We start from the raw sequence: 22,241 nt of genomic DNA, 5'->3' as shown, positions 1-22,241 counted from the left end.
GGTATGTCCAGCGGTCCCCAGTTTTGAGTTTGAGACCCCTGTCCTAGAGCCTTCAAGACTCCTACAGGCGTTTATGAATGGACAAAGTATAACAAATAAAGCAGGAACTTTAGTCAAATGCATAACAAAAAAAATCGAAATACTGTATGCCACTGTGATTGTAGGTCAGTTGACCAGCTATAAATGTGTTTGCATTTGAATAGCTTAGATCTTCACAAGTGTAAGAATAATAAGCCAATTTGCAATCCATAAAAATACGGGTAGTTTACCTGAAAACATAATTTTGCTCACTCTTGGTCTACTTCATGAGACACAAAGTGCAATCTTATTGCAGTTCTGCAATGCGACGTTACCAAAAGAAAACTTGATGGGAACGAGTGTGAAAGAGCAATTTAAGGGGAGATGTGCATGTGCCAGTGCTCTGGGTTATACAAGATTTGCATGCTAATCATCCTAATAATAATGTAATGCCCAAAGCAATGAGAGCCATAGAAGGAAGCTTATCTCACTAGGAATGTGGCACACAAATAGGTTAACATTTGAAGGCTTCCTTGTAATTTATGGACCTCACCTCATTTAGGCATACATCACTAGAACCTGCTAGTTTCTTGATGGTGCTGGCTCAAACTAGCTTGGATTGTTGCCAGAAATTTTTGCTTCACTATGACTGTTTATCATCATGAAATACTCTAAACTATATATATATAAAAAATTTATACACTGTGATTTAGTTTGTATTATTATTAGTAGTAGTGTTATTATTCTTTTCATACATACTATTAAATCATGCCCAATATTAAATAAGCATAAACTGTACATTGTTTAGGTGGCACGGTGGGCCCACATCCCAAAAACATGCATGGTAGGTTAATTGAAAACTCTAAATTGTCCATAGGTGTGAATGTGAGTGCGAATGGTTGTTTGTTTGTATGTGCCCTGCGATTGGCTGGCAACCAGTTCAGGGTGTACCCCGCCTCCTGCCCGATGATAGCTGGGATAGGCTCCGGCACGCCCGCGACCCGCGTGAGGAGAAGCGGCTCAGAAAATGCATGGATGGATGGATGGACTTCAACCGGTACCTTACGCACTGGACAGTGTGCTGGGAAACAGCTGGCAAAATCAGTGTTGCCAATTTTGCTTCTCATATTTGGCTTATTGATTGACAGCCAATGAGGTTGTTGGGAAATCCCTTGACCACCTCGTTTTTTAAATTTTAAATTCAGATGAGATCTTTTGTGGTGCTGTCAAAGAATGTTCCTCAATTTCGGCATCCAAAATCACATATTCATAGGATTTGGACATGATTAAAAACAATATGGACGTGATGAACTATTATTAGTCTTGTTTTCTATGAAGACGATGCACTTGCTCTCGATTTAGCCTGGAAAATGAGATGGTTGGAACGGATGCCACCATTGAAAAATCTAAAAATGGCCCGTTGAAAAATCACATTTTCGTCTAATATAATAAGAAAAATCTTTTCGACCAAAGAGTCAAGGTTTTGGGTCAGACATTTCCATTGATATCTGGACAAGTCAATTTGGCTCCGATTTGTGACATAAAAATAGGCACAAAATTCTTAATCCTTATCTGATTCTTCTAATCTCGATTTGCATGAGCGCTTGTACAGTGCATTGTGGGAATTGTAGTTTTCCTGCAGTTTTAAATTTCAGTTTTATTCTTAAAAAAGTATGTAATTCAAATAGTTATGTGACAGTGTTATGAAATATCTATATGCATTATCTAACTATAACCATTGTTTTTTTTGTGGGTGCAAAACTAGGTGATTATGATTATGATTGCGATTATTATGATAATGGTTGTGATTATTATGATGGTGAAGAAGAAGAAGATGATGATGATGATGATGATTATTATTATTATTAATGCTACTACCTTCTGTAGTTTGCGCTCAGTATTGCGAGTCCGAATGTGATTGGATATTCTGTTAAACCTGACCCAAGTCTTAGCCAATTGGGACGTCTTTAGCGCCAACGTCACCATGTTTACCCGGAAACCTGAGCTTCTCTCCACGGCTGCTGGAGAAATATTGAATTGATCACAAATTCGTCCCGTTTTATAACGTACGTTGTTCGTAACTGAACGTTTATCGTTATGTACAGCGGTCTCCTGCCCAAGGGTTTAACAGAAGACGACCTCAGTCCGGATGACCAGGAAGAGGAGCGTGAGCGTGAACTCGGGGAAGAATACGAAGAAAACCCCGTCTTCAAGACTCCTACGGTTATCGATGCTCCAAATGAACCCCCGACATGCAACCTGCCTGGCATATCCCAGGAGACGTGGCAAGTATGTTCGATATAATATGCAGTCTAACGTCAGTTTACAGTTAATCTGTGGTTTGTTGCTGTTGTTATTTGTAATAATGCAGCTGTGGAAGACCTTCATTGCTCACATCCAGCGTTTTTGCTGAATCCACATGGAACGGGATGCACGTTGCAGCGATTATTCCAATGATATAACACGATTATGTATGAAATTTATAACAAACAGATCTATGGTTGCATAACTGTTATGAATTTACTGTGCTGTGTGTTTAAGAAATTTAATGAGCTGCGTAAGAAGAAAGACGAGACGAAGATGACGAAAATCCCGAGGAAAAAAAGAAGAAAAAGCCGACAATGCAAGAAAGGTGTTGATAGTTATTCATGGTCACACTGTATTTCCTTATAGTGGCCACGGGCGTTATTATTATTGTTTTTTAAACTTACTAAGTGCAGCAGAGACTGGGAGTGGATTTGGAGTAAGTACTTATGCAACACGTTATAATAATATTCAAAAATATTATACTTGTGCATTTAAAATGTTTATTTTTTTTTTTTACTGTTAAGCTATAAAACAAACAAAACAGTAAAGATGAAATGCATAGGAATGTCAAGAACAGACCCAGACTGGGTGGAACTCATCTGAAGACTCGTAACTCTGCCGAACATAAATATGGATGCACACAACTCCACTGCAGAGCGTGCACGGAGGCAATTGGACACTAGGCTTTACACGATCTGGATTTTTGGGGCCGATCAACGAGTTTAAAAAAACAAAAAACAAAAAAAACAAAAACATCACCGATCTGATGACAAGATGGAGCAATGTGTCTATTTAAATGACTTTTTTTTTCCATTTACTGTATATACTTGTGGACTGTATATTGAGTATCTTCAAAAGTATTCTCTATTCAAGGCATATATTCTAATCAGTCAGGTCAAACCAACATTACAACATGACAGAAATAATGGGTGCTAATTTATTGTAATTAAATTACTTTATTGTAATTAGATTACGTCTCACACACCGAACCTTTAGACCATGATTCGACAGAACGCCGGTACAACCGTTAGTGCTAGCACTAGCTTGCTAGGCTACATTACATTTTGTTGCCTGCTTGCGAGCCGTATCGTATTAAAAGTATGTGAACATACCTCAATCAAGCCTTGAATGAAAGTCCTCTCCCGAGCACCGGTGACCACCTGCACATTCCCCCCCCCCATTTTGTTCTTATAATACACAAAACGTGATCAATTGTTATTGTCGTGGCCGTGGTAACGCGTGTATCCGTTGACAAGCTAAAGCCCAGTGATCGTAAAAGACGGGATGCGGTGGTATCAGAATACAAGATTTTATTGCAGTAGTCTGACATAGTGTAATCGTGAAAGAGCACATTTGTCTTGCATTACATGTTGTCTGTCTCAGACGTGTTGCCTGTCCCACAACACTTTATTGGCTCTCAAATATTTATAGTACTACGTCAAAAGATACGTGACAAGGCTAAAAATAAACCAGCTTTTGGATTCAAATATACTGTACACGATGGCGACGCGGAGTAAATGTCTTTTGGGGAGTCATTGATCGGATCGGAGAATTGTGACATTAAAGCTGATCAGCCGATCACCATAAAATGCTAATCATCGGCCGATACCGATCAGGCCGATCAGATGAGTGTAAAGTCTACTAATTACCAGTTAAAAAGTGTCTGCGTCTGTTTGCGGAGAAGCGCTTATTTAAAGTGAACGACAAACACACTGATTTATTGACACGGCATCCAGTAGAGTGGAGGCCACTATTTGAGGAAATGCAGTACTATAGTCTGTAGACAAGCAGCAGCCTAACTAAACATTATGTTTTACAGCTCCTTACCTACAGTATAATACTCGACTACTTTAAAACAACACAGAAAATTCTTTATAGTGGAAATAACATTCTGAACACATTGTGCTTGATTGTTAATCTTCCAATATTGTGTATGCAGCCGATCAAAAGTCCAACTAAGTAATTGGTGTAGAGAATTAAAAACTCAATGTGTGTATATGTTGATGATATTGTGTGCCTGATACTGGTTTGAATATGGCTAACAGTGTCTCTTATGTCACTTGACTGCAACAGAAGGTGAAAAGCCAACAGAGACGAGGTACCAAATTGTCCTATTATCTTTGCACTTTGCAGAATGCAAAACAAAAGAACTAGTACTGAATATAATGTTGAAGAGCCAGAAAATTCTGTCAGTCCACACTACTGAAACTATAATTTCCTGTCAGCAGAGTGCGTCAGGAGGAGTTGGAGAAGCACTGGAATGGGCTTAAGCAATATTTTGGTGTAAATGATCGATTTCATCCCCCTGCATGTTCCAGCCCCCCTCCCAAGGTAATAAAACCTTCTGCCTTCTATCTTATCTGCGAGTGAGGTTTAATGCGGTGTCTGTCGTTGCTGTTGGTAATACTGTCACATCCTTTGTGTTTCCATGCCACTATGTCCTTTCATTGTTTTATATGATATGACATCTGGATTAGAAAAATCCTCCCGGAAACTCAACCTGACACTGAGTAGAATATTAAGGATTATGTTCTGCTACATTTAGTGATAAGATTAGAAGCACGCTCCTTTCTTGTGTGGTTGAGATTAAAGTCAGATGTAGGGTTCTCCTTCACTGTGCAAATCCTCATAAAACCCCCAAATTTTGCTTAGCAAGAGGAACAAGGGTTTGCGTAAGTAGTTATGGGATATTGAACATTTTCCTCCAGTATGTCTCACAAGTTGTGCAGCTTAATATTCAGATGCAATGGAAACTGCAAATGAAGCAAAATGTGTGCGAGATTAATGAGCGCTATAACTGACCCAGAGAATAAAAGATGCTCTCATTTCAGTTTTAAATGATTGTAGTAATTATTTGGGATATATTTAATTTAATTGAAACTGTACTGATTTAGTTTCATTCTGATGGGTGCAATGATGAAAAGATAAAGAAGCTGAATGAAACCAAAACTTTTTTCATTTGTATAATGAGGCACTCTTTATCCCTCAAATGCATTTTCATGATTCCTATATGATTTCCATCCATCTTCTATACCGCTTATCCTCACTAGGGTCGGTCCCAGCTGATTTCGGGCGAAAGGTGGGGTACACCCTGGACTGGTCGCCAGCCAATCGCAGTCATATATAATTGAATTGCCTAAAATAATGTCTTAGTTTTTCTTATGAGGTGCAAAAGACGGATGTCAGCGAATAGTTAGAATTATAGCAAGTTATGGAATGTGATAGTGAGTTGTGGAATGTTCCGGATGTTTTTTGGGGAACAACACTATTTTCCTCATGCGATATATTTTGAGTTGAGGTCAACAAATGTTTCATCAAAGGAGACAGTTGTAGCAACATCCTTCCCTTGTATTTTATTTTAATATGATGATATTTTGGGGCTGAACAAATCTGGCGGTCTGCTTCCATAGATAGGCTCATCACAGCAGAACTGCCTTTCGATCACAAAGCTCTGCTTCGTCCCGTAATGGAAATTTGTAATTAAAGTGACATTTATGTTTGGTAATCTCCTGTAGCATTTTTAAGATTCCCCCACTAATATCCAATCAGAAAGGTTTTCATTTGTGAGGGGAAATCTACATATTTGTAGTAATGGCAATCATATTAAAAATATGGCCCTGGGGACTTTTGAAGTTACTCTTTGATTCCGCCCCCCCCCCCCCAAAAAAAAAAAAAAAAAAAAACTGATTTTTTTTTTCTTTCTCTCCCCTCTTCTCTTCGTGCAGTCCGGCCTAGAAAAGAGCATAGAGAAGGCCATAGCTGAAGGGGACACTGCAAAGGCGGAGGAGATGAGCGACAGACTCGCCACTCGAGAGGTACATTGTGCTGATAAGAGATCTTTGGGGTGCTTGTGCTGTGACAAATCAGGCTAATGGATCCGTGGCCATTTCTGCCGCAAAGACATTGAGGAACATAAACATACCCAGACACCCACAATTCAGTCCTGCAGCCCTTTTCCATTGAGTTAATGGAAAGCCCTCCCCTTAGTTTTGAAGTGCTGCAGTTTTAAAGGACTTTTGGCTCTGCTTTTTAATGAAGGGTACATTGCTTTCAAGCCAACTCTTAAATAATTCCGCAGGTATGAGTTTCATACCTTTGAAGTGTACATGTCCCTAAATGCAGTGCCTGAAGTTTGTAACTTACCGCCTTGGTAGGCATCAAGGATCAAGTGGTTTGAAAGTAATTTAGCATAAAGTGTAGCCCCCGAATATGTAATTGTACTTAAAAAGAAAGAGAGCACCTACAGTACTTTGCTTTACATTCCTTCACTGTATAGTGAGTCTTAAAATTAGAGTTTTTTGTTTCTTGATGTAGTTTGCTGACAGCATTGAAGACAGTTTTGCATTTTGCAATAGTTGCAAACATGTAACACTTACAAATGTTTTTTTTTACCTTCCTTTTTTTTCCTCTTCAAAGCCACACAAATTTATTTGTTTCATGGTTACAGTAACAGTCTCACATATAGCCACTCACTAGTAATTTGTATTAATTAGTTTAATTAACCATGCTCGTTGATATCATCATCATCATCATCATGTTGTTGTGAAATGTGAAACACTTCAAGGCTAAGTTCCCATCATCCTCAGTAATATGGGATAAGAGTGTTTTTCTTACATCAGTACTGTCATGAACGGAACAGAGGATAGGACAGAGGTCGGTACACAGGTAGGCAATCCAAAAAAAGGCAACAGTATCCAAAAACGTGAGGCAAAAAGGCGAGGTCGATAATCGGAACAGGGTCTAGCCTTACTGTGAGTCTGTGACGTGGAAACAAGGAATGCTGGAACGCGACGACAAGGTACAACGAACTGGCGACGAGAAAGAATGAGACACAAGGTTAAATGCAAGGGGTAATTAGGGTGAACGAGGCACAGGTGGTGAAGATGCTCTCAGGAGCAGGTGTGTATGAAACGGGGAAGACAAAAACCGGAACACACACCCATGACAAGTACCAAATCTACAAACCAAATAATCGTGTTCACTGTGAATTTAAATCCACCCACTCGCCAAAAGTAAGTGCTAATGTAAACGTCTTCCTTTCAGTAGTGGGTTATTATCACAATTACTGTTTTTATTTATTTTTTATTTTTTATATTAGATGAATCCAGTAATCAAGGGTCACTGCTGATACTAATTTGATTTGATGAATAATTTTGTATAATCAGCAATTCCATTGTACAAACAAAAACATTTTATTTATTTTTACTTCAACAGGTTTGTGTTACAATTTATTGTTAAATTTATTTATTTTTTTGGGCATTTGAGCATCATTCATTTTCATTTCACATGAAAAAAATGTTTTACAGTTTTCATACAAATATATAAAATACCAGATTTTATGTTTTAATGTTATCAGGAAATGTTTTCAAGAAAATCTCATCTTCTTGGATAACTTGGGCCCCAAATATACTGGTCCTGTTGGAGATTTAAAAAAAAAAAAAAAAAAAGTTAAGTTAATTGTATATCAAGTGTTATGGGCATTATTGATATGGTCCATCATATTTGCATCAAACTTTGAGCCAACTGGGCAAATTTGAGGACTTTAAGAAAAGCAGTTGTGACTGGCACCTGCACTGTACTTTCAAAAAGCCTCTTAGAGTGCTGGTGGATGGCTTTAGCCTGAGCCGAGGTTCTTGCCTCACTGGCATTTGCTTTGTGTTTTGCCAGAACGGTGATGGGACCTGACAGCCGTCTGGCATCCTCTCCTCCTTGTTTAGCAGAGATAATTTCATTTCCACCAGAGGAATGAATTGACCAATTAGGAGTCCTGGGAACTTAACTCTAAATGAGGTAGTCATTCCTACAGCACTCACTTTTGAACTCAAATGTAGGACAGCACAGATCTTTACAAACACAATGAACAGAGGTGCTTGAAGCCAAAAATGTTTAAAGGATTCTGAATAAGATGCAATTGTAAAGAGTATGGTGTATCTTGAATGCCACAGCCTGTTGTGCAGATAGCGTTAGCAATGCATATGTTAATGGGAGTCCTGCTCACTTCTGACCAGAGGTGTCAAAAGTACTGTTATTCAGTACTTAAGTAAAATTACTGATACCTGTGCAAAAAACTACTCTGGTCAAAGTAAAAGTACTGAAGCCAGTCCCTTACTTAAAAGTACAAAAGTACACACTTATAAATGTACTTAAGTAAAAAAAGTAAAAAGTAAATTGATGTTTTCCAGCCCAATTTTAAAATACATATAGGGAGATTTTTGTATCTCTCTAGATGCTTGGCTTGCTTTCTCTTGGGGGGACAATAGACAAAACCAAAATAAAACAGATAGGTTTAAATGAAAAGACGAGCTGTTATATATATTACTGAAATAAAGTTATGTACAACATAATTCGTTAAAAATAAAAATGCTAGATTTGTTTCAAACTTAAATAACTTAAACTACTTAGTAACTACTACTTAAAAACATTTCTGCCCAGAGAAGTAATTGTTTTAAATATTATGTTAATGCTCAAACTTAATGACCTAATTTAATACCAGCGCGCCAGACTTTTAACAAGCTAACTTTAAAAAAATAAAAATAAATAAATAAAATGTCATGGTTCACCCAAAGCATTGCAGGTGCTTTAATAATATACTGGTAACAATAATCTTATAAGATAAATGAATGGGTGTGGTGGAGGCAGGGTTGCCATCAAAGGCAATATGTGTATGTTGAAAATAAAACATAACTGAATTTCTCTGCTGATTTTCATGAGGTTTACTGTTTGTCAACATCAAAGCATGTTCTATTAATACAGAACATTGGGAAAAAAACAGTCACAATTATTCTTACCTATGAATTTAAAAGGTTGTTCCCAGCAAATACGTTTTGCTTTCCATGAAAAAAACTCACGTCTGTACCACAAATGAAAAACTATTTCATCCTACTGAAGGAGAACAATACAGGAACACAAATAAATGTATTCCCAGAGAATACTGAAATACAGTGATTTTTAAACATACATCTAAACCTATAACAGTTTACATTTGAATACAAATGACGAACACCAATAACAAGTAAATATCCACTAAACAGGCATAAACACATCAGGACTACATTTCAGTACTACAAATTGTATTCTTTTTATGCCTGCAAAGCTAAAAAAAAAAATTAAAGGCTCGCAATCATTTGAAGTTAAGCAACACGGGCATGTCAAGCCTAAATTTCAAGTAACACATTCAGAGTTCTCGCCAACGGGTTCATTGGCTATGTTTGGTTGAACTTAGGATACGTCTTTGATTTGGAAGAGCTGCTTAATGTTCATAAAGCCACGGTCTCGCAACATATGAGACACAACAGTTTTTAGCGGGCTTCTGGAAGAATAGAAAAGTACTGGTCCATCCATTTATCTTGAAAAACTCTCTTTTCTGAGTTAACTTTCCTTTTGTACAGGCACTACAGCGTCCCGCTTCTTCAAGTCCGCAAATCTTTTCCAGTAAACAAACTATTTCATTTAATTTCATTAATCTGTTACAGCGGTGTATTAGAGAAAAAAAACGGCCGCATGATGATGCCCGGCATTTGAGGATACCTGTTTTATAGGAATTAAGGTCTATTTAAAAAAAAAAACGCTGGAACAAGTTGGCTGTTTTACCACCCCGTCTTCTACACCTTATGTTCGCTAACCTTAGAAGGTTTTAAAAGTATGGAGCTCAATTTTAAAATGGAAGGAGTAGAAAGTACAGATATTTGTCGTAAAAAGTAACAAAAATTAAGAAATAAAAAGTTGCCAGAAAAAGAAATACTCAAGTAAAGTACAGATACCATAACTATCTGTTTAAGTACAGTAGACAACTCTGCTTATGACAGGGGTCGGTGACAAATATTTGGAGGATCAATAGTCCCCGGTGTGGCCAGAATCAATTTCAAGGTTATAATTGAGTGGCTCATTTGGTACGCAGTAGCTTAGGTCTTTAATTTGTTTATGCTCGTAACACCAAGACAAGATTGTCGCAGGCTTTTCTCAGAAACAATATAAACAGGGTTTTCTAGCAAAAGATGCAAAAGCATTCTGACAGCTGTGAAAAACTAAAGAGGCCTGTTTGTCCCTCTAGGCATTGTTTTGTAAAGAAAATGCTACGACATGTTGATTACATGATTTATTCTGAGAGAAATGTGAAGGAGACAGAAAGCTGGCTGTCAGCATCTACGATTTCTTACTGTTATGAGCTCCATCACATCATTTAATGGCTTTAATTTACTTAGTACTTTCTTTTTTCATTTGAACATCACAGCACTGTGGTAAAAGTAGCTAAGAAATTCAGTCCAAATGGTTAAATACAGTACAATACATCAATTGGGAATATCACGTTGAGTTATTTTATTCTTAATTTTTTTTTTAAGTAGTATAAAAATGTGTTGTTAATTAGTGCATGATGACACATACTTTTTTTAAGTGAAAATAGTTGGATATTCAAAGATGAAGTCAAGAAATCGCATTCCCTCTTAGGTACCGAACGATCATAAGTGTCTACATGGCTTAGACAAAGCTCCCTAATGTATTCCTTTAATACTTAAACCGTGCAGTTCGGGGCTCTTCTCTCATAAAGATGTCTGTAGGTTCTTCTCATCACGGTAATACCGCTTCTTAAATACCTCTTCTTAGAACCCATAGAAGACACAAATGTAAAAATAAAAATAAAAATGTAGCTTCTGAATGAGTCCACGTAGCTCAGTACTGTATTCGGAGGTCTAAGTCCTCCAATTAAGTAGACAGGTTCTCTTATCTTGATAAATGCACATGCTTTTGCACTACTTATAAGTTTCATATGGGCTAATTAATTCTGTAATTAGCATAACATTGAGTGACTGACACATAGTGTAGCCCCAAGCTCTGTCGGGAGATGTGATAGCGTCCAGAAACTCGCAATTGACAGATTGATTTTGTAGCTATTTCAGTTAAATGAGGCAGTGCAGGAAGTTGATAACAAATTAGACCTACAAAGCTACAGGGCCTATCTGTCAGAAGTGAAGTTAACCCTGCAGGAGGAGTGCTATGTTCCAGTTGACAGACATTTGTTTGATTTGGAAACTGCTCTGTTCTTATTATACAATATTTATACGATGCAAAATTATTCAAAACACACATTCCTTGTGTGTTTTTGGCAAATAAAGATGATTCGGATTCTGCAGTATTTGACCAACACAACACCAAACATTCAGAGAGAAAAGACAAAAGAAACAAGTCAAAAATAACACTGTACCACAAAAGCATGTTTATCTGGGTATAAACATGTAGCATGATATTGAGTTTCATGATACATTTTTAAATAGCTGAAAAAAAACAAAACTGACAGGTTACAGAAAAGACTCACTGTCATCTTTTGGATGATTTAGAAAAAGCAAGAGCCCTAAGATTAAACCTTGTTGAACGCACCTCTTGGATAGAATGGGATTCTGACCTTAATGACCATTTCAAAAATGTCTATAAAACAAAGAAAATGAACTTTACACTTTAAAATAATATTTACTAGTTTAAGGGAGGGCGGTACGGTGGGCGACTGGTTAACATGTCTGCCTCACAGTTCTGAGGACCGGGATTCAAATCCGGCCCAGCCTGTGTGGAGTTTGCATGTTCTCCCCGTGCCTGGGTGGGTTTTCTCCGGGCACTCCGGTTCCCTCCCACGTCCCAAAAACATGCGTGGTAGGTTAATTGAAGACTCTAAATGGCCCGTAGGTGTGAACGTGAGTGCCAATGGTTGTTTGTTTCTATGTGCCCTGCGATTGGCTGGCGTTCGGTTCAGGGTCTACCCCGCCTCCCGCCCGAAGATAGCTGGGATAGGCTCCAGCAGCCCGCGACCCTAGTGAGAATAAGCGGTAAAGAAAATGGATGGATGGATAGATAGTTTAAGGGAGATGTTTGTGCATTTTCCTAGTCCTGTACCCTACATAACAACTATCAAGTCAGACAAAACCTAACTTTGAACTCGGCAATATTCTTTCACTAATCAACTCTTTTATTATTGTGTTTCATTCATCCTTAAAATTAATAATTACTCACTTTTTTCTTATTTAAATAACAGTGCTAGTGGGGTCTTTTGAAATTGAGGTTGTCCTTTATGTGGAAGAAGTGGGTTTATTTTATGACAAAAGACCGTCACACCATGTTAGAGTGTAGAGTCTCCCTGTAGCAGTCATCTCAACTATTAGAGAGGCATTACCACTTCAAAACAGAAACTCTATTCAGTCTCCCACAATGGTGAGTGTTGGGTCCATTCCATGACTGCAGTAGCAAAGGAATATGAAAATGAAAAAATTATGTTACATGGCCTCACAAGTCCATAACGTAGATGTATATGCATCTGTATATAAACCGCATGGTAATATGATAGATCCGTGTAACCTTTAATGCTCAAGTATTGTGATTTTGTTTTTAGGTGTCGTGGGGAAACAAAAACAAACATCTTTGGTACATCACGATATGTACTCTATGTCATGGAAAGAACTTGTACAAGGAGTCATCCTGCGACTTAAGCATATGTTGTATAAGCACACACTATATAACAATTAAATAGTTAAAACCACAGGTTAAAAATACACTTTCTCCCATAATATTACCATAAAAAAATCAATTGGAAAGCTGATTTGTCCAATTAACCTTTTTTCAGGAGCAAGAAAAAAAAAATATTCACAGCATTGTGAAGTGTTTTATAAAAACAACACAAGCAACTTTATTCAGAGTCATCATTGTATGAGGTATCCATGAATTCAATGTTTTAAAATGTTTAAGCGGATGGTTTCAGAACAGGTACATGACTCGTTTAATTGCAAGTGTCCAATTTAACACTAATTAGTTTGTACTTAAACAAAATGGCAACTCAAAAGGAATTATATTTCCCTCAACTTAAAAACAATCAATAGAAAAGTAATGCTGCTATGAAAGCATTGCCTTCATATTTTACCTTGAAATCAACAAAGTTCACAGTAACATGGTGACTTTACCTTACTTTATTTTTACCTGAATTTCCCTGATTTTGAATCTGATTTAGTTTAGAGAAATTATAATGCAATCCTTTTGCTGTGTCAATTCCAATGCTACATACACAATTTGTTTTTATTGGACATGGAGAAAGATATAAAGATTTGCATGCCATTTAAAAACTGTGCAATTGTACATGGACTTTGGACAGCGGTTGCACCATGAGCAATAGCAATATAAATATTTTGTAGTACAATAAATAGTGATATTTTAATTCTTATTAGTTTATTAACCTGATCTTCTCTGTAGTTGAAAAATGACTTATTTTGAGTATTCAATGAGTACAGCTTTTTGTTTCATAGCATTTTAACATGCTGATGGTTGTGAACTAATTATCTCATTGTGGCACAGCTCAAATTTCAGTCGAGGTGTCTGAAAGAAAAAGCCACACTGTCCTTGAAATCTAGCCTTTGGAAGGCCAGCCTGAATAGCTGTGAAACAAAGGTTCCGTGGCATTTTGGCAGGGCGACCTGGCAGTTTAGCTAAAACAAATGTTTTGTGATATTAATCTTTTTTTCCTCCTCCTCCTCCTCCTTTACTCTGCCCGCCCTGTGTTGTAATGCAAAAAAATAATAATGAAAAGAGCATTAATGGAAGGTTGGCTTTATCAGATTTGGACTTTCTCCTCACCACCATCAGAGAATGAGGCTGACTGTCCCTGCGCAACCCCCCTCGGGCCACCGTGTGGAGAGTTTAGTGAAACTCTCTTCTTTGTTCTCTTTCCCTTCATCATAAGCAATTTATCAGTCAATGAACTTTTATTGTATCTCTGGATGACTCACATTAAATTTTCACCCATTAATTTGAAACTGGATTTCAAAAATGGGTACAAAGCTTTTATCAAATGCCTTGGAATCTCATTTGGATTATTGTATTTTATTAATTACTTGATAGACAAAGCATACTTTTCAATGTAGATTCGTGTGCTGTTTAATTAATTAGCATGTTTTCTATTTTAATTAAAGCATTTTTTAAATTGGAGCCCACAGCAAAACACATATATAATTTGTTTGTAATTATGCCTTAATTGCTAGTAGTGAAAGCTTAGTACCCGTGGTTTCTTTTTTTTCATGATTGCCGTTTATTGCTAGTCACTCATTAATTATACTGTTTTCTCTAATTAGCTTATAAAACTGTTGATGGCATATTACTCTAAGTGTGAGTTCAAAGCTTGCTAATAAGCCCACCCCACTCAGAAGAGGCAAGATAATGGATTGTGCACAAGCAAGTGAACTTTTTTTTGTGTCTGCTCCCTAATGATGACACGTCATCTGTATCTCAAATCAGATTACTTGAAGAGAAAATTGAGACATTGCTGTTCGCATGTGTCCTCCCCGGAGTTCTTTTCCTTTTCCTGCCATGTAATTGTGTTTTTCAAAGTGGTGGCAAGATTACAAAAGTTCTTCTGAGGCTGCCCACTGGGATGTGCATTGGGACTTAGCATTGTAACGGCAATAATGCTGTATTTCAATTATTCATTCTTCCATAGTATTTATTGTTCACTTTGATTTGGATATTGCAGTTATTGCATATCCTACAATGTCATTGGCCAAGCTGGCAGAACTTGCTTGGATCTATCCGATTGGTTTATTGACTGTTTAAGAAGAAATATTTTAATAGTGTAGAGTTTCATATTATTAACACATTCACTGCCATTGACGGCTTTAGAAGTCAAATATCCATGTTAACTGGGAAGGCTGGCAGATAATGAGTTAATACATCATCTGAAGATGTACACTGTAGAGGGTTTCCTAATCTTTTCAGTTCAAAACCCAGATTCCTCCCAATTTATTTCCATAGGATTGACCAATACATATCATACATTAATGATAAGGAATATACTATTAATAGACAGTAATTTATCACAACAAATTTGAATGAAAAAAAAACTTTGCTGAGAAACTGTATGTCTGCTTGACAATCATTAACATACTTTAGAGAATTTTACTCTGACAATTAGCAATAATAAAATAAAAAATACATTTGTATTCCAGCACGTCTCCAACATAGTTTTGACCACTTCTCCTCAGGTTGTGTTAACCACTTGACAGGTGCAGGCATTTTAAAATGGCAAGATTTACAGTATACATTCATCTGAAAGCTACTTCTTGGTTTCTGATTAATGCAAATGGCCACCAAATGGATACACAGTTCTGAAATAACAATTTTACTCAAACTACATTTAATTTATGTTATTATTAATAATGAATAATATTCATAAATATGAAGACCCTGATGTCTTAATGATTTCTCACAATAATTATCAACAATGGTTTAACAAGGTAGGAAGCAGGTAAATATCCATGTGCAACAGTTTTTTTTTTTTTTTTTTTTTACTATAAATCTCCGTCAGTGTTTAAATTTCAAAAGATCACTTCTATAACAATCTTGGGAAATCAGTATATCCTATCACTGATGAGCTATTTTTAAAACCTGCTGCTGGCTACTCGTGATCCTTGCGGGCTACCTGGTGACCGAGGGCAGCATGTTGGTGACCCCTGATCTAGATGCTCATTTTATGATTCAGATGAATTTACTCTCACTTGGGTTGTTTTCTGTAGGATTTGACACTGTGGGTTGTCTTCTGTAGGATTTGACACTGGTTGTGTGCTTAGTTTATTTCAGTCTGTTGGCTCACATTTGGATGACATGGGGTCTCTGTCTTTTCGAAGGCGATATGGGTGGTGTCCATTGATCTCTTGATCCTTTGACCTCCCCAATGTTGCTGCAACAAAACATGCTTTCTTCCCCTTCTGCCTCAATTTTAAGAAATTATGATGGAATAACACACACACTGCCTAATCTGATATTCATTCCTTTCTTATATAGCCCTTCGTGCCAAGGTTGACTAAGGCCACATTATTTAGGCATTAAGGTAGTGTGATAAGGGAATTAGGCTGGTCATTAATCGTTTACACGTCAAATGCACCAGAGCAGCTCGGGGAGGTGATTTAGTGAGGCAAAGCCATATAGCCCTTGTTAATCCACCTCTCACACATTTTAATTGGAAGAGTCTTCCTGGATAGGAAATTTATGAATGGCTTTGAGGCAATTTTGTCCATAAAGCCATCATTTATTTGATAATGTTAGAAGAAACATTAACGCTTTTTCCACATGGAGACGCATTTTTCATCTTTAATTGGGGTATTGTATTTTATAGCTGTTTGATTGCGACTCTTTTGAGAGCCCTACAATGTATTATTTCAGTTGTGTAATATGCAATGCAGCAGGCAGTTGTTGTTTTTTTTCCCCCCCTCAACGCATTGGGTTCCCATGTTTGGATCTCCATTTGAATCTCCATGACGACCCAAACTTGAATGAATCAGTACTATTGACTTAACCCTCATCTTGGCCTTAAGCTGCAGTGGCAGAACTGAGCACAATGATGTTTTTTTTTCTTTATTTGCATTCAAATCTACCATAGGTCAGAGTATTAATCCTCAGAATAAACCTTATTTTTAACAGGGCTGTGCACAGGACACACGAGAGAGAAACTACAAAACAGGAAGATGATTATGACAGGCACTTATCATATATTAATATGCGTGGCAGTGGGAAAAACTGCCTCTTAGGGCCACATAAACATAGACTGCAGGAGGTTTCTTGTCTCGTGCCTTTGTCCCAGCTTTGTACTTCCATTCTTATTTGCACTAGCTTCTGATGTGAGAGGATTTGGCACTAAGATACATGAGGTGGGGGAGGGAAAAGAAATCCTCAAAAGTGGATAAATTTTTTTTAATGAAAAATAATGTCATATTACAGAAAAACATGAGAGGCTAATTTGTGCCGACTTTTTGCTAATTTTGTTCTCACCACAGAAAGAGGAACCGTCACCTGCTCGGCGCCACAGTGCTGACAGTGCCAGTGATCCATGAAATAAGCTGCCGCTGGCTTTGTTCAGATAAGAATGAACAAATCTGCACAATGTACTGCTCTCGGAATCTCATTTTCATACTTGCATGCAGGCTGAAGGAAATAAGCTGTTTGCAGGCTTGATTAATCAGACATTTGAGGTTTTTTTTTTGTCTCTTTGATCTGTTCTGTCTCCAAGGTAACTTGGTTGACATTAATGTTGAGCCTCAGCTAAGATAATCACGAAACTAAACTGATTAAAGAAGGCAAAATTATGAGCCTTTGTTACTTCTTATTTTATATTTTTTTATGAAGTACATTGTACGTTTGAATTAACAAACATGGGAATAATGGTTATGAGCGTGTTCTTTTAATTTTGGCTTTGCAATGTTTGGGCAGCTTTCAAATGGCTCAGCGGGAGAGCAGGTGATTGTGCATAATCCCTAAGTGGGGGAAAAAAGGTAACTTTGTGAACCCATTTAGTGTCATGCTGTAGCGTTTGATTGTTCCCCAACAATGAGGCCTCATAGCCACAGAGCTGCTGTTGGATTTGTCAATACTGTAATTTAATAAACGTGTGTGTATAATCTTCCTGCCGCATCGCAACTACTCTGAAGCATCGGCACCGGCCCAACAAAGAGCAGGGAAAAGCCCTGGTGTGCGCTCATCTGCTTGCAAATCTACTGCAAATGCAGACTTCGTTGCCCGTTGTAAGGCTCTGCAAGAGGAGAAAACATTATTTGGAGAGTTTTAAAAGCTAGAAAATGGCAAAGGACTGTCATCATATGTACGCTCCAGGTTATACAGACGTTTTCACAAATCTTGTAGTGGCTGTAAAGATGAATGCCTTGAGGGCCCTGCCACAGCCCGCCACTTGCAGCCAGCCAGAGCCCTTATCTTAAATCCAAGCAAAGTACCATTAATCTTTTTGAAAGACCTTTATGGCTTTTAATGTATCCCAAATTAGAACATTTTACACCCTTGGTTCCTGAAATATAGTGATAAAAAGCCTTTAGTTTAATTTTTCCTGCCTGCTCGCTCTGACCTGCTTAATCCCAGCATGCATTAGGAGATATTTTAGTTTCAGTCTTTCTAATAAAGTTTATCCCACTTAATTATAATTGAAACTTTTTTTTTTTCCTACCAGTTTTTTTTTTCTTCCAAGTGGCGCAGTGGTGGCACATTTCTTCATTACCTCAAGACTTTCTTCCCCTTTGATTGTGCTGTGAATATTACAGAGAATTACCCCAACGTTTGGTGAAATTGTTCCAAGTTGTTTATTGTAGTTTGCCTCTGCTTGAATAATATACCTATCTCACGAGTGACAGAGGAGGCAGGATTTTCCCTTTGTTTCCTGTGCTTCTGTGTGACTGGGGTTATTGGGATTATTCTGCTTCACAATACACAGGTGTCTTCCCTGGGATTTGAATGTTTGCCTCTTGCTGTCACGGTCCTTCTCTTCACTCCTGTTTTCAGGGACTGCCTCCAGTATTCCAAACAGAAATGCTTTTGATGATTGAGAAGTGCATTTGGCGTTTTTCATCATGTTTTAATGTTACATTTTTTTTTTTTTTTTTTACAACAAATAGAGACTATAAACCATATATGTGTCTTTCTGACTCATGAAGGAGTTGTCTTGTTAAAAAGAAAGCCGGTGGTAGGTAATTGCAGAGTCAATTGCACTGAATATTACCAAAGAAATTTTCAACATGTTGGAAACTTTTCAGTCGAGTTATATGCATCCAAGCTGCAAATATTTTGCAGAGGTCACCTGCCTCACCTTCACCAACTCGACATGAGAAAAACCTTGAGGGGGATGGAGGCGGTGCATCGTTACTCATCGAGATGTCAATTTATTAAAGATTGTGTTCTTGACAAAAGAGGCATTTTTTTTTTTTTTTTTAGAGAGGGGGGGGGGGGAAGTAAAAATAAAGAAGTGAGATAATGTGGGTTCACAAGTTTGCACACCCTCTTATACAGAAACTGGGGATATGACTGTGTTCAGAATTAACCAATCACATTCAAACGTGTTCACAACGCTCACACTTTATCTCAAAGTTTAGCTCTTCTAGTAGCCTTTCCTGGACATATTATTTAGTTTTAAGCATAAGCCTGAAGGTTTTGTCCTCACACTATCTGCTCTTTGGAACTGTTTATATTTCCCCTCCACCTTGACTAAGGCCCAAGTTCCAGCTAAAGAAAAACAGCCCTGCGAAGCATGACACTGCCACCATCATGTTTCACTGTTGTTTTGATGACGAGCAGTGTTTACCTTTTGGAATTATGGCTAAAACGTTCGACCTTGGTTTTATAGGACCATAACACATTTTCCCACATTTTTGGGATAGATTAAGGGTTTTTGTAAGATAAGGCTTCCGTCTTGCCACGCTACTCCATAGCCTAGACAAATGGGGAGATTGTTGTCATATGAGCTAAACAGCCAGGACTTTCCAGGAATTTCTGAAACTCCTTCAGTGCAGCTGTCAGCTTCTTGGCAGCTTCCTGTACCAGTTTTCTTCTTGTCCTTTCATCCATTTTGGTGGGACCTCCAGTCTTTGGTAAAGTCACTGTTGTGCCATATTTTTTCCACTTGATAATGACTGCCTTCACAATGTTCTGGACTATGGACTATTGGAAATTCTTTTGTACCTCCTGACTGATCTTTGAACAATGGGATCCCTCTGATGCTGTGGATGCTCTCTGTGGATCATGGCTTGTGCTATAAAATGTGACTACAAAAATGTCAAGCCTACTAGAACAACTAAACTTTATTTGGTGTTAAACAGAGACACTTTAAATGGTGGCAGGCATGTGCTTACTCTCATTTAACATGAGTCTGAATGTGATTGGTCAATTCTGAACACAGTCAGATTCCCAGTTATAAGAAGCTGTGTGAACATGCGCAACCACATTCTCAGTCTGTTGTTTTTAACACCCCTCTCTACATGCAGACTCCTCACAGAAACGCTCAAGCCGACATTCGAACCCAGAAACCAGACTCGTGAGACACATGCGTTGCTGTGCTACCGTCTGTTCGTATATTCCGATTTTTCCTTACTTTTCTCTTTTAGGCATAGTTGTTATTGTGGATTACACTAACCATATTTAGTCCATCTGTTCTGGTGTGATTATGTAATTTTAAACTGTTATAATATGATGTGGCTGTTTCAAATAATTGCCCTGTAAATAGCTTAATGACTTATGACTTTTACATTTTTCTCACGTCGATCGGCATGTGATTATGTGATGAACACTTCAGATTTCTTCTCAGCATTCCAAAACATCATTCTGTTACTGCATTCTGTGTGAATGCTGAGCTCTGCTTCGGTGTGGAGGAGGCAGCAGAGACCGTGACAAGAAAGCGCCCTGATGCATCAGTCAGACAGCTTTTATTTTATGCCTCAGACCGATTTCCATTCTCCAACGAGCCTCTCCTCTGTCTCTAAATAGCTGGCTGTGAAAATCGCCGAAGCCACTGATTGCCGTGACTTTGTGCAGCGCAAACAGGAAGAGGACGCTTTGAGGGCAGCAAAGAAAAGGAAGAAGCAAATAGCTTGGGGGTACGACGTCTCTGTCCTCATGTTTGTGTCTGCCATCCTATCTTCCATGGTGTCAAGTACAGTTAAGATGGAGCTGCTGAAGTCTGTAGAGTTTGAGTCATTAGTCATTCTCAGATGAAAGCTGACAGTTTGACTGAATGTGTCAAGGGTTCTGTAATGCAATGGGTTTTTTTTTTTTGTCTCCGTTTTTCCAGGTTCGAGGCAAAAAAACGCTGGGAAACCAAAAGCAACATGGGCTACATGTGACCAAGATGGAAGGGAGGAAGATTTATTTTTTAATGTTAATTGAATAAAACTCTTGTTTCTTATGACAAACCGATTTGGTTTAGTTTTATATTTTTGCACATTTAAAAAAATTAACACCCGCAAGAGTGTGTGTTGGCTGAGGGCGGAATAGAAAATCCATCTAAAAGCGAAAAAAAAATTGGCACATTCAAATTAATTCCCTGTGCGTCCATTGGAGTCTGCATTGTGTTAGTTTTCCATTACATTTCAGTGATTTGAGCGTTCTGGCCTTCAAATTAAATCTGCTGTACATTACTGGATGATGCGTTTATTTATTGCTGTAAAGTGGGTTAATCATGAAGGCGCTCCTTTCTTCTCCTGGGGAAGAGAAAGGAAAGATTAGGCCCCTAATGCAATGTACAGGATAATGTGCGATAGGATTTGTGTGGAGAAAATGAAATTTGCCTGATGTAAATTGTTGTTAGCTAACATAAACTGGAAGTTGAGAGAGTGGCTGAGTGAGCGGGGTGCACGAGAGACATGATGAAACGGAGGCTTTGCTGTTGGCCGTCTCCCATGCTGGGAGACATACTATTGTTTCTGCGCATGAACAACAGGCACGCGTTTCTTGAAGCCTCCACTCGGCGCGCTTTGTGTGATGAGCGCTCTTCAGTATGTTAACTAGTCTAAAACTGTGACTTTGATCTTTTTTCCTGCTTTTGCATATGAAGCGGCTTATAAATGATCATTCCGATTCTTGCCACTGTTAATTCTAAACAGCTTTGAAACGATGATTATTTATATTCATAGTGCTTATGTAGTTATTTTTCTGACTGTGGCAAATAATTGCTTGCTTTAAGGTAGCGAAAATTGTAATTAATTCACCTATGTTATTGGTATTGAACATATTTGGCTATTGTGTCCTTTGGTGCAATGTGAAGAGCTGCGTTGGCTGAATCAGTATGCGAGAGAACGAACAAAACATCAGCAGTTAAAGTTTGTGGCCATTTATGATTATACTGTACATCAGGTTTCAAGAACAGAATTATGCTCAAACGATTGAAACGTTCAAGTGAATCTCATCAATTTTGTGTGTGCGTGTGATGCTGTAAATTGCTCAGAATGTGTGCTAATTAAACTATTATCGCTGTAATGAGATGCGAGTCAAAACTCTGTTCAACACATCAAAGTACAACATGGGATTTCTTCACTTTGATGACTGCAATGAAAAACATCTTGAGTGAGAAGTGAGGAAACTGAGATGTTCCATTAACAGGACCAAAGAAAGCTGCATTTTTGAGCCTT

General features: G+C 37.9%; 1 protein-coding gene across 2 annotated transcripts; it reads left to right on the top strand.

The window, feature by feature from the left end:
• The first annotated feature begins 2,000 nt into the window (after nt 1–2,000).
• fam204a (family with sequence similarity 204 member A) lies at nt 2,001–22,092 on the top strand. 2 transcript variants are annotated; one of them, XR_009790808.1, is made up of 7 exons: nt 2,001–2,307; nt 2,560–2,650; nt 4,399–4,423; nt 4,554–4,656; nt 6,051–6,140; nt 17,118–20,183; nt 20,602–20,717. XR_009790808.1 is itself a non-coding variant. In XM_061790087.1 (7 exons), the coding sequence occupies exons 1-7, from the start codon at nt 2,116–2,118 to the stop codon at nt 20,955–20,957; spliced, it is 663 nt and encodes a 220-aa protein (XP_061646071.1). In that variant the 5' UTR covers nt 2,001–2,115; the 3' UTR covers nt 20,958–22,092. The 2 variants fall into 2 exon arrangements, 1 of the variants encoding a protein (XP_061646071.1); XM_061790087.1 differs by lacking the exon at nt 17,118–20,183 and adding an exon at nt 20,906–22,092 and having other exon boundaries at nt 20,602–20,711.
• The last annotated feature ends 149 nt before the right edge of the window (nt 22,093–22,241 follow it).

Source organism: Phyllopteryx taeniolatus, chromosome 11 (assembly GCF_024500385.1).
Source record: "Phyllopteryx taeniolatus isolate TA_2022b chromosome 11, UOR_Ptae_1.2, whole genome shotgun sequence".
NCBI lineage: Eukaryota > Metazoa > Chordata > Actinopteri > Syngnathiformes > Syngnathidae > Phyllopteryx > Phyllopteryx taeniolatus.
This window is presented reverse-complemented; position numbering and strand designations above follow the sequence as displayed.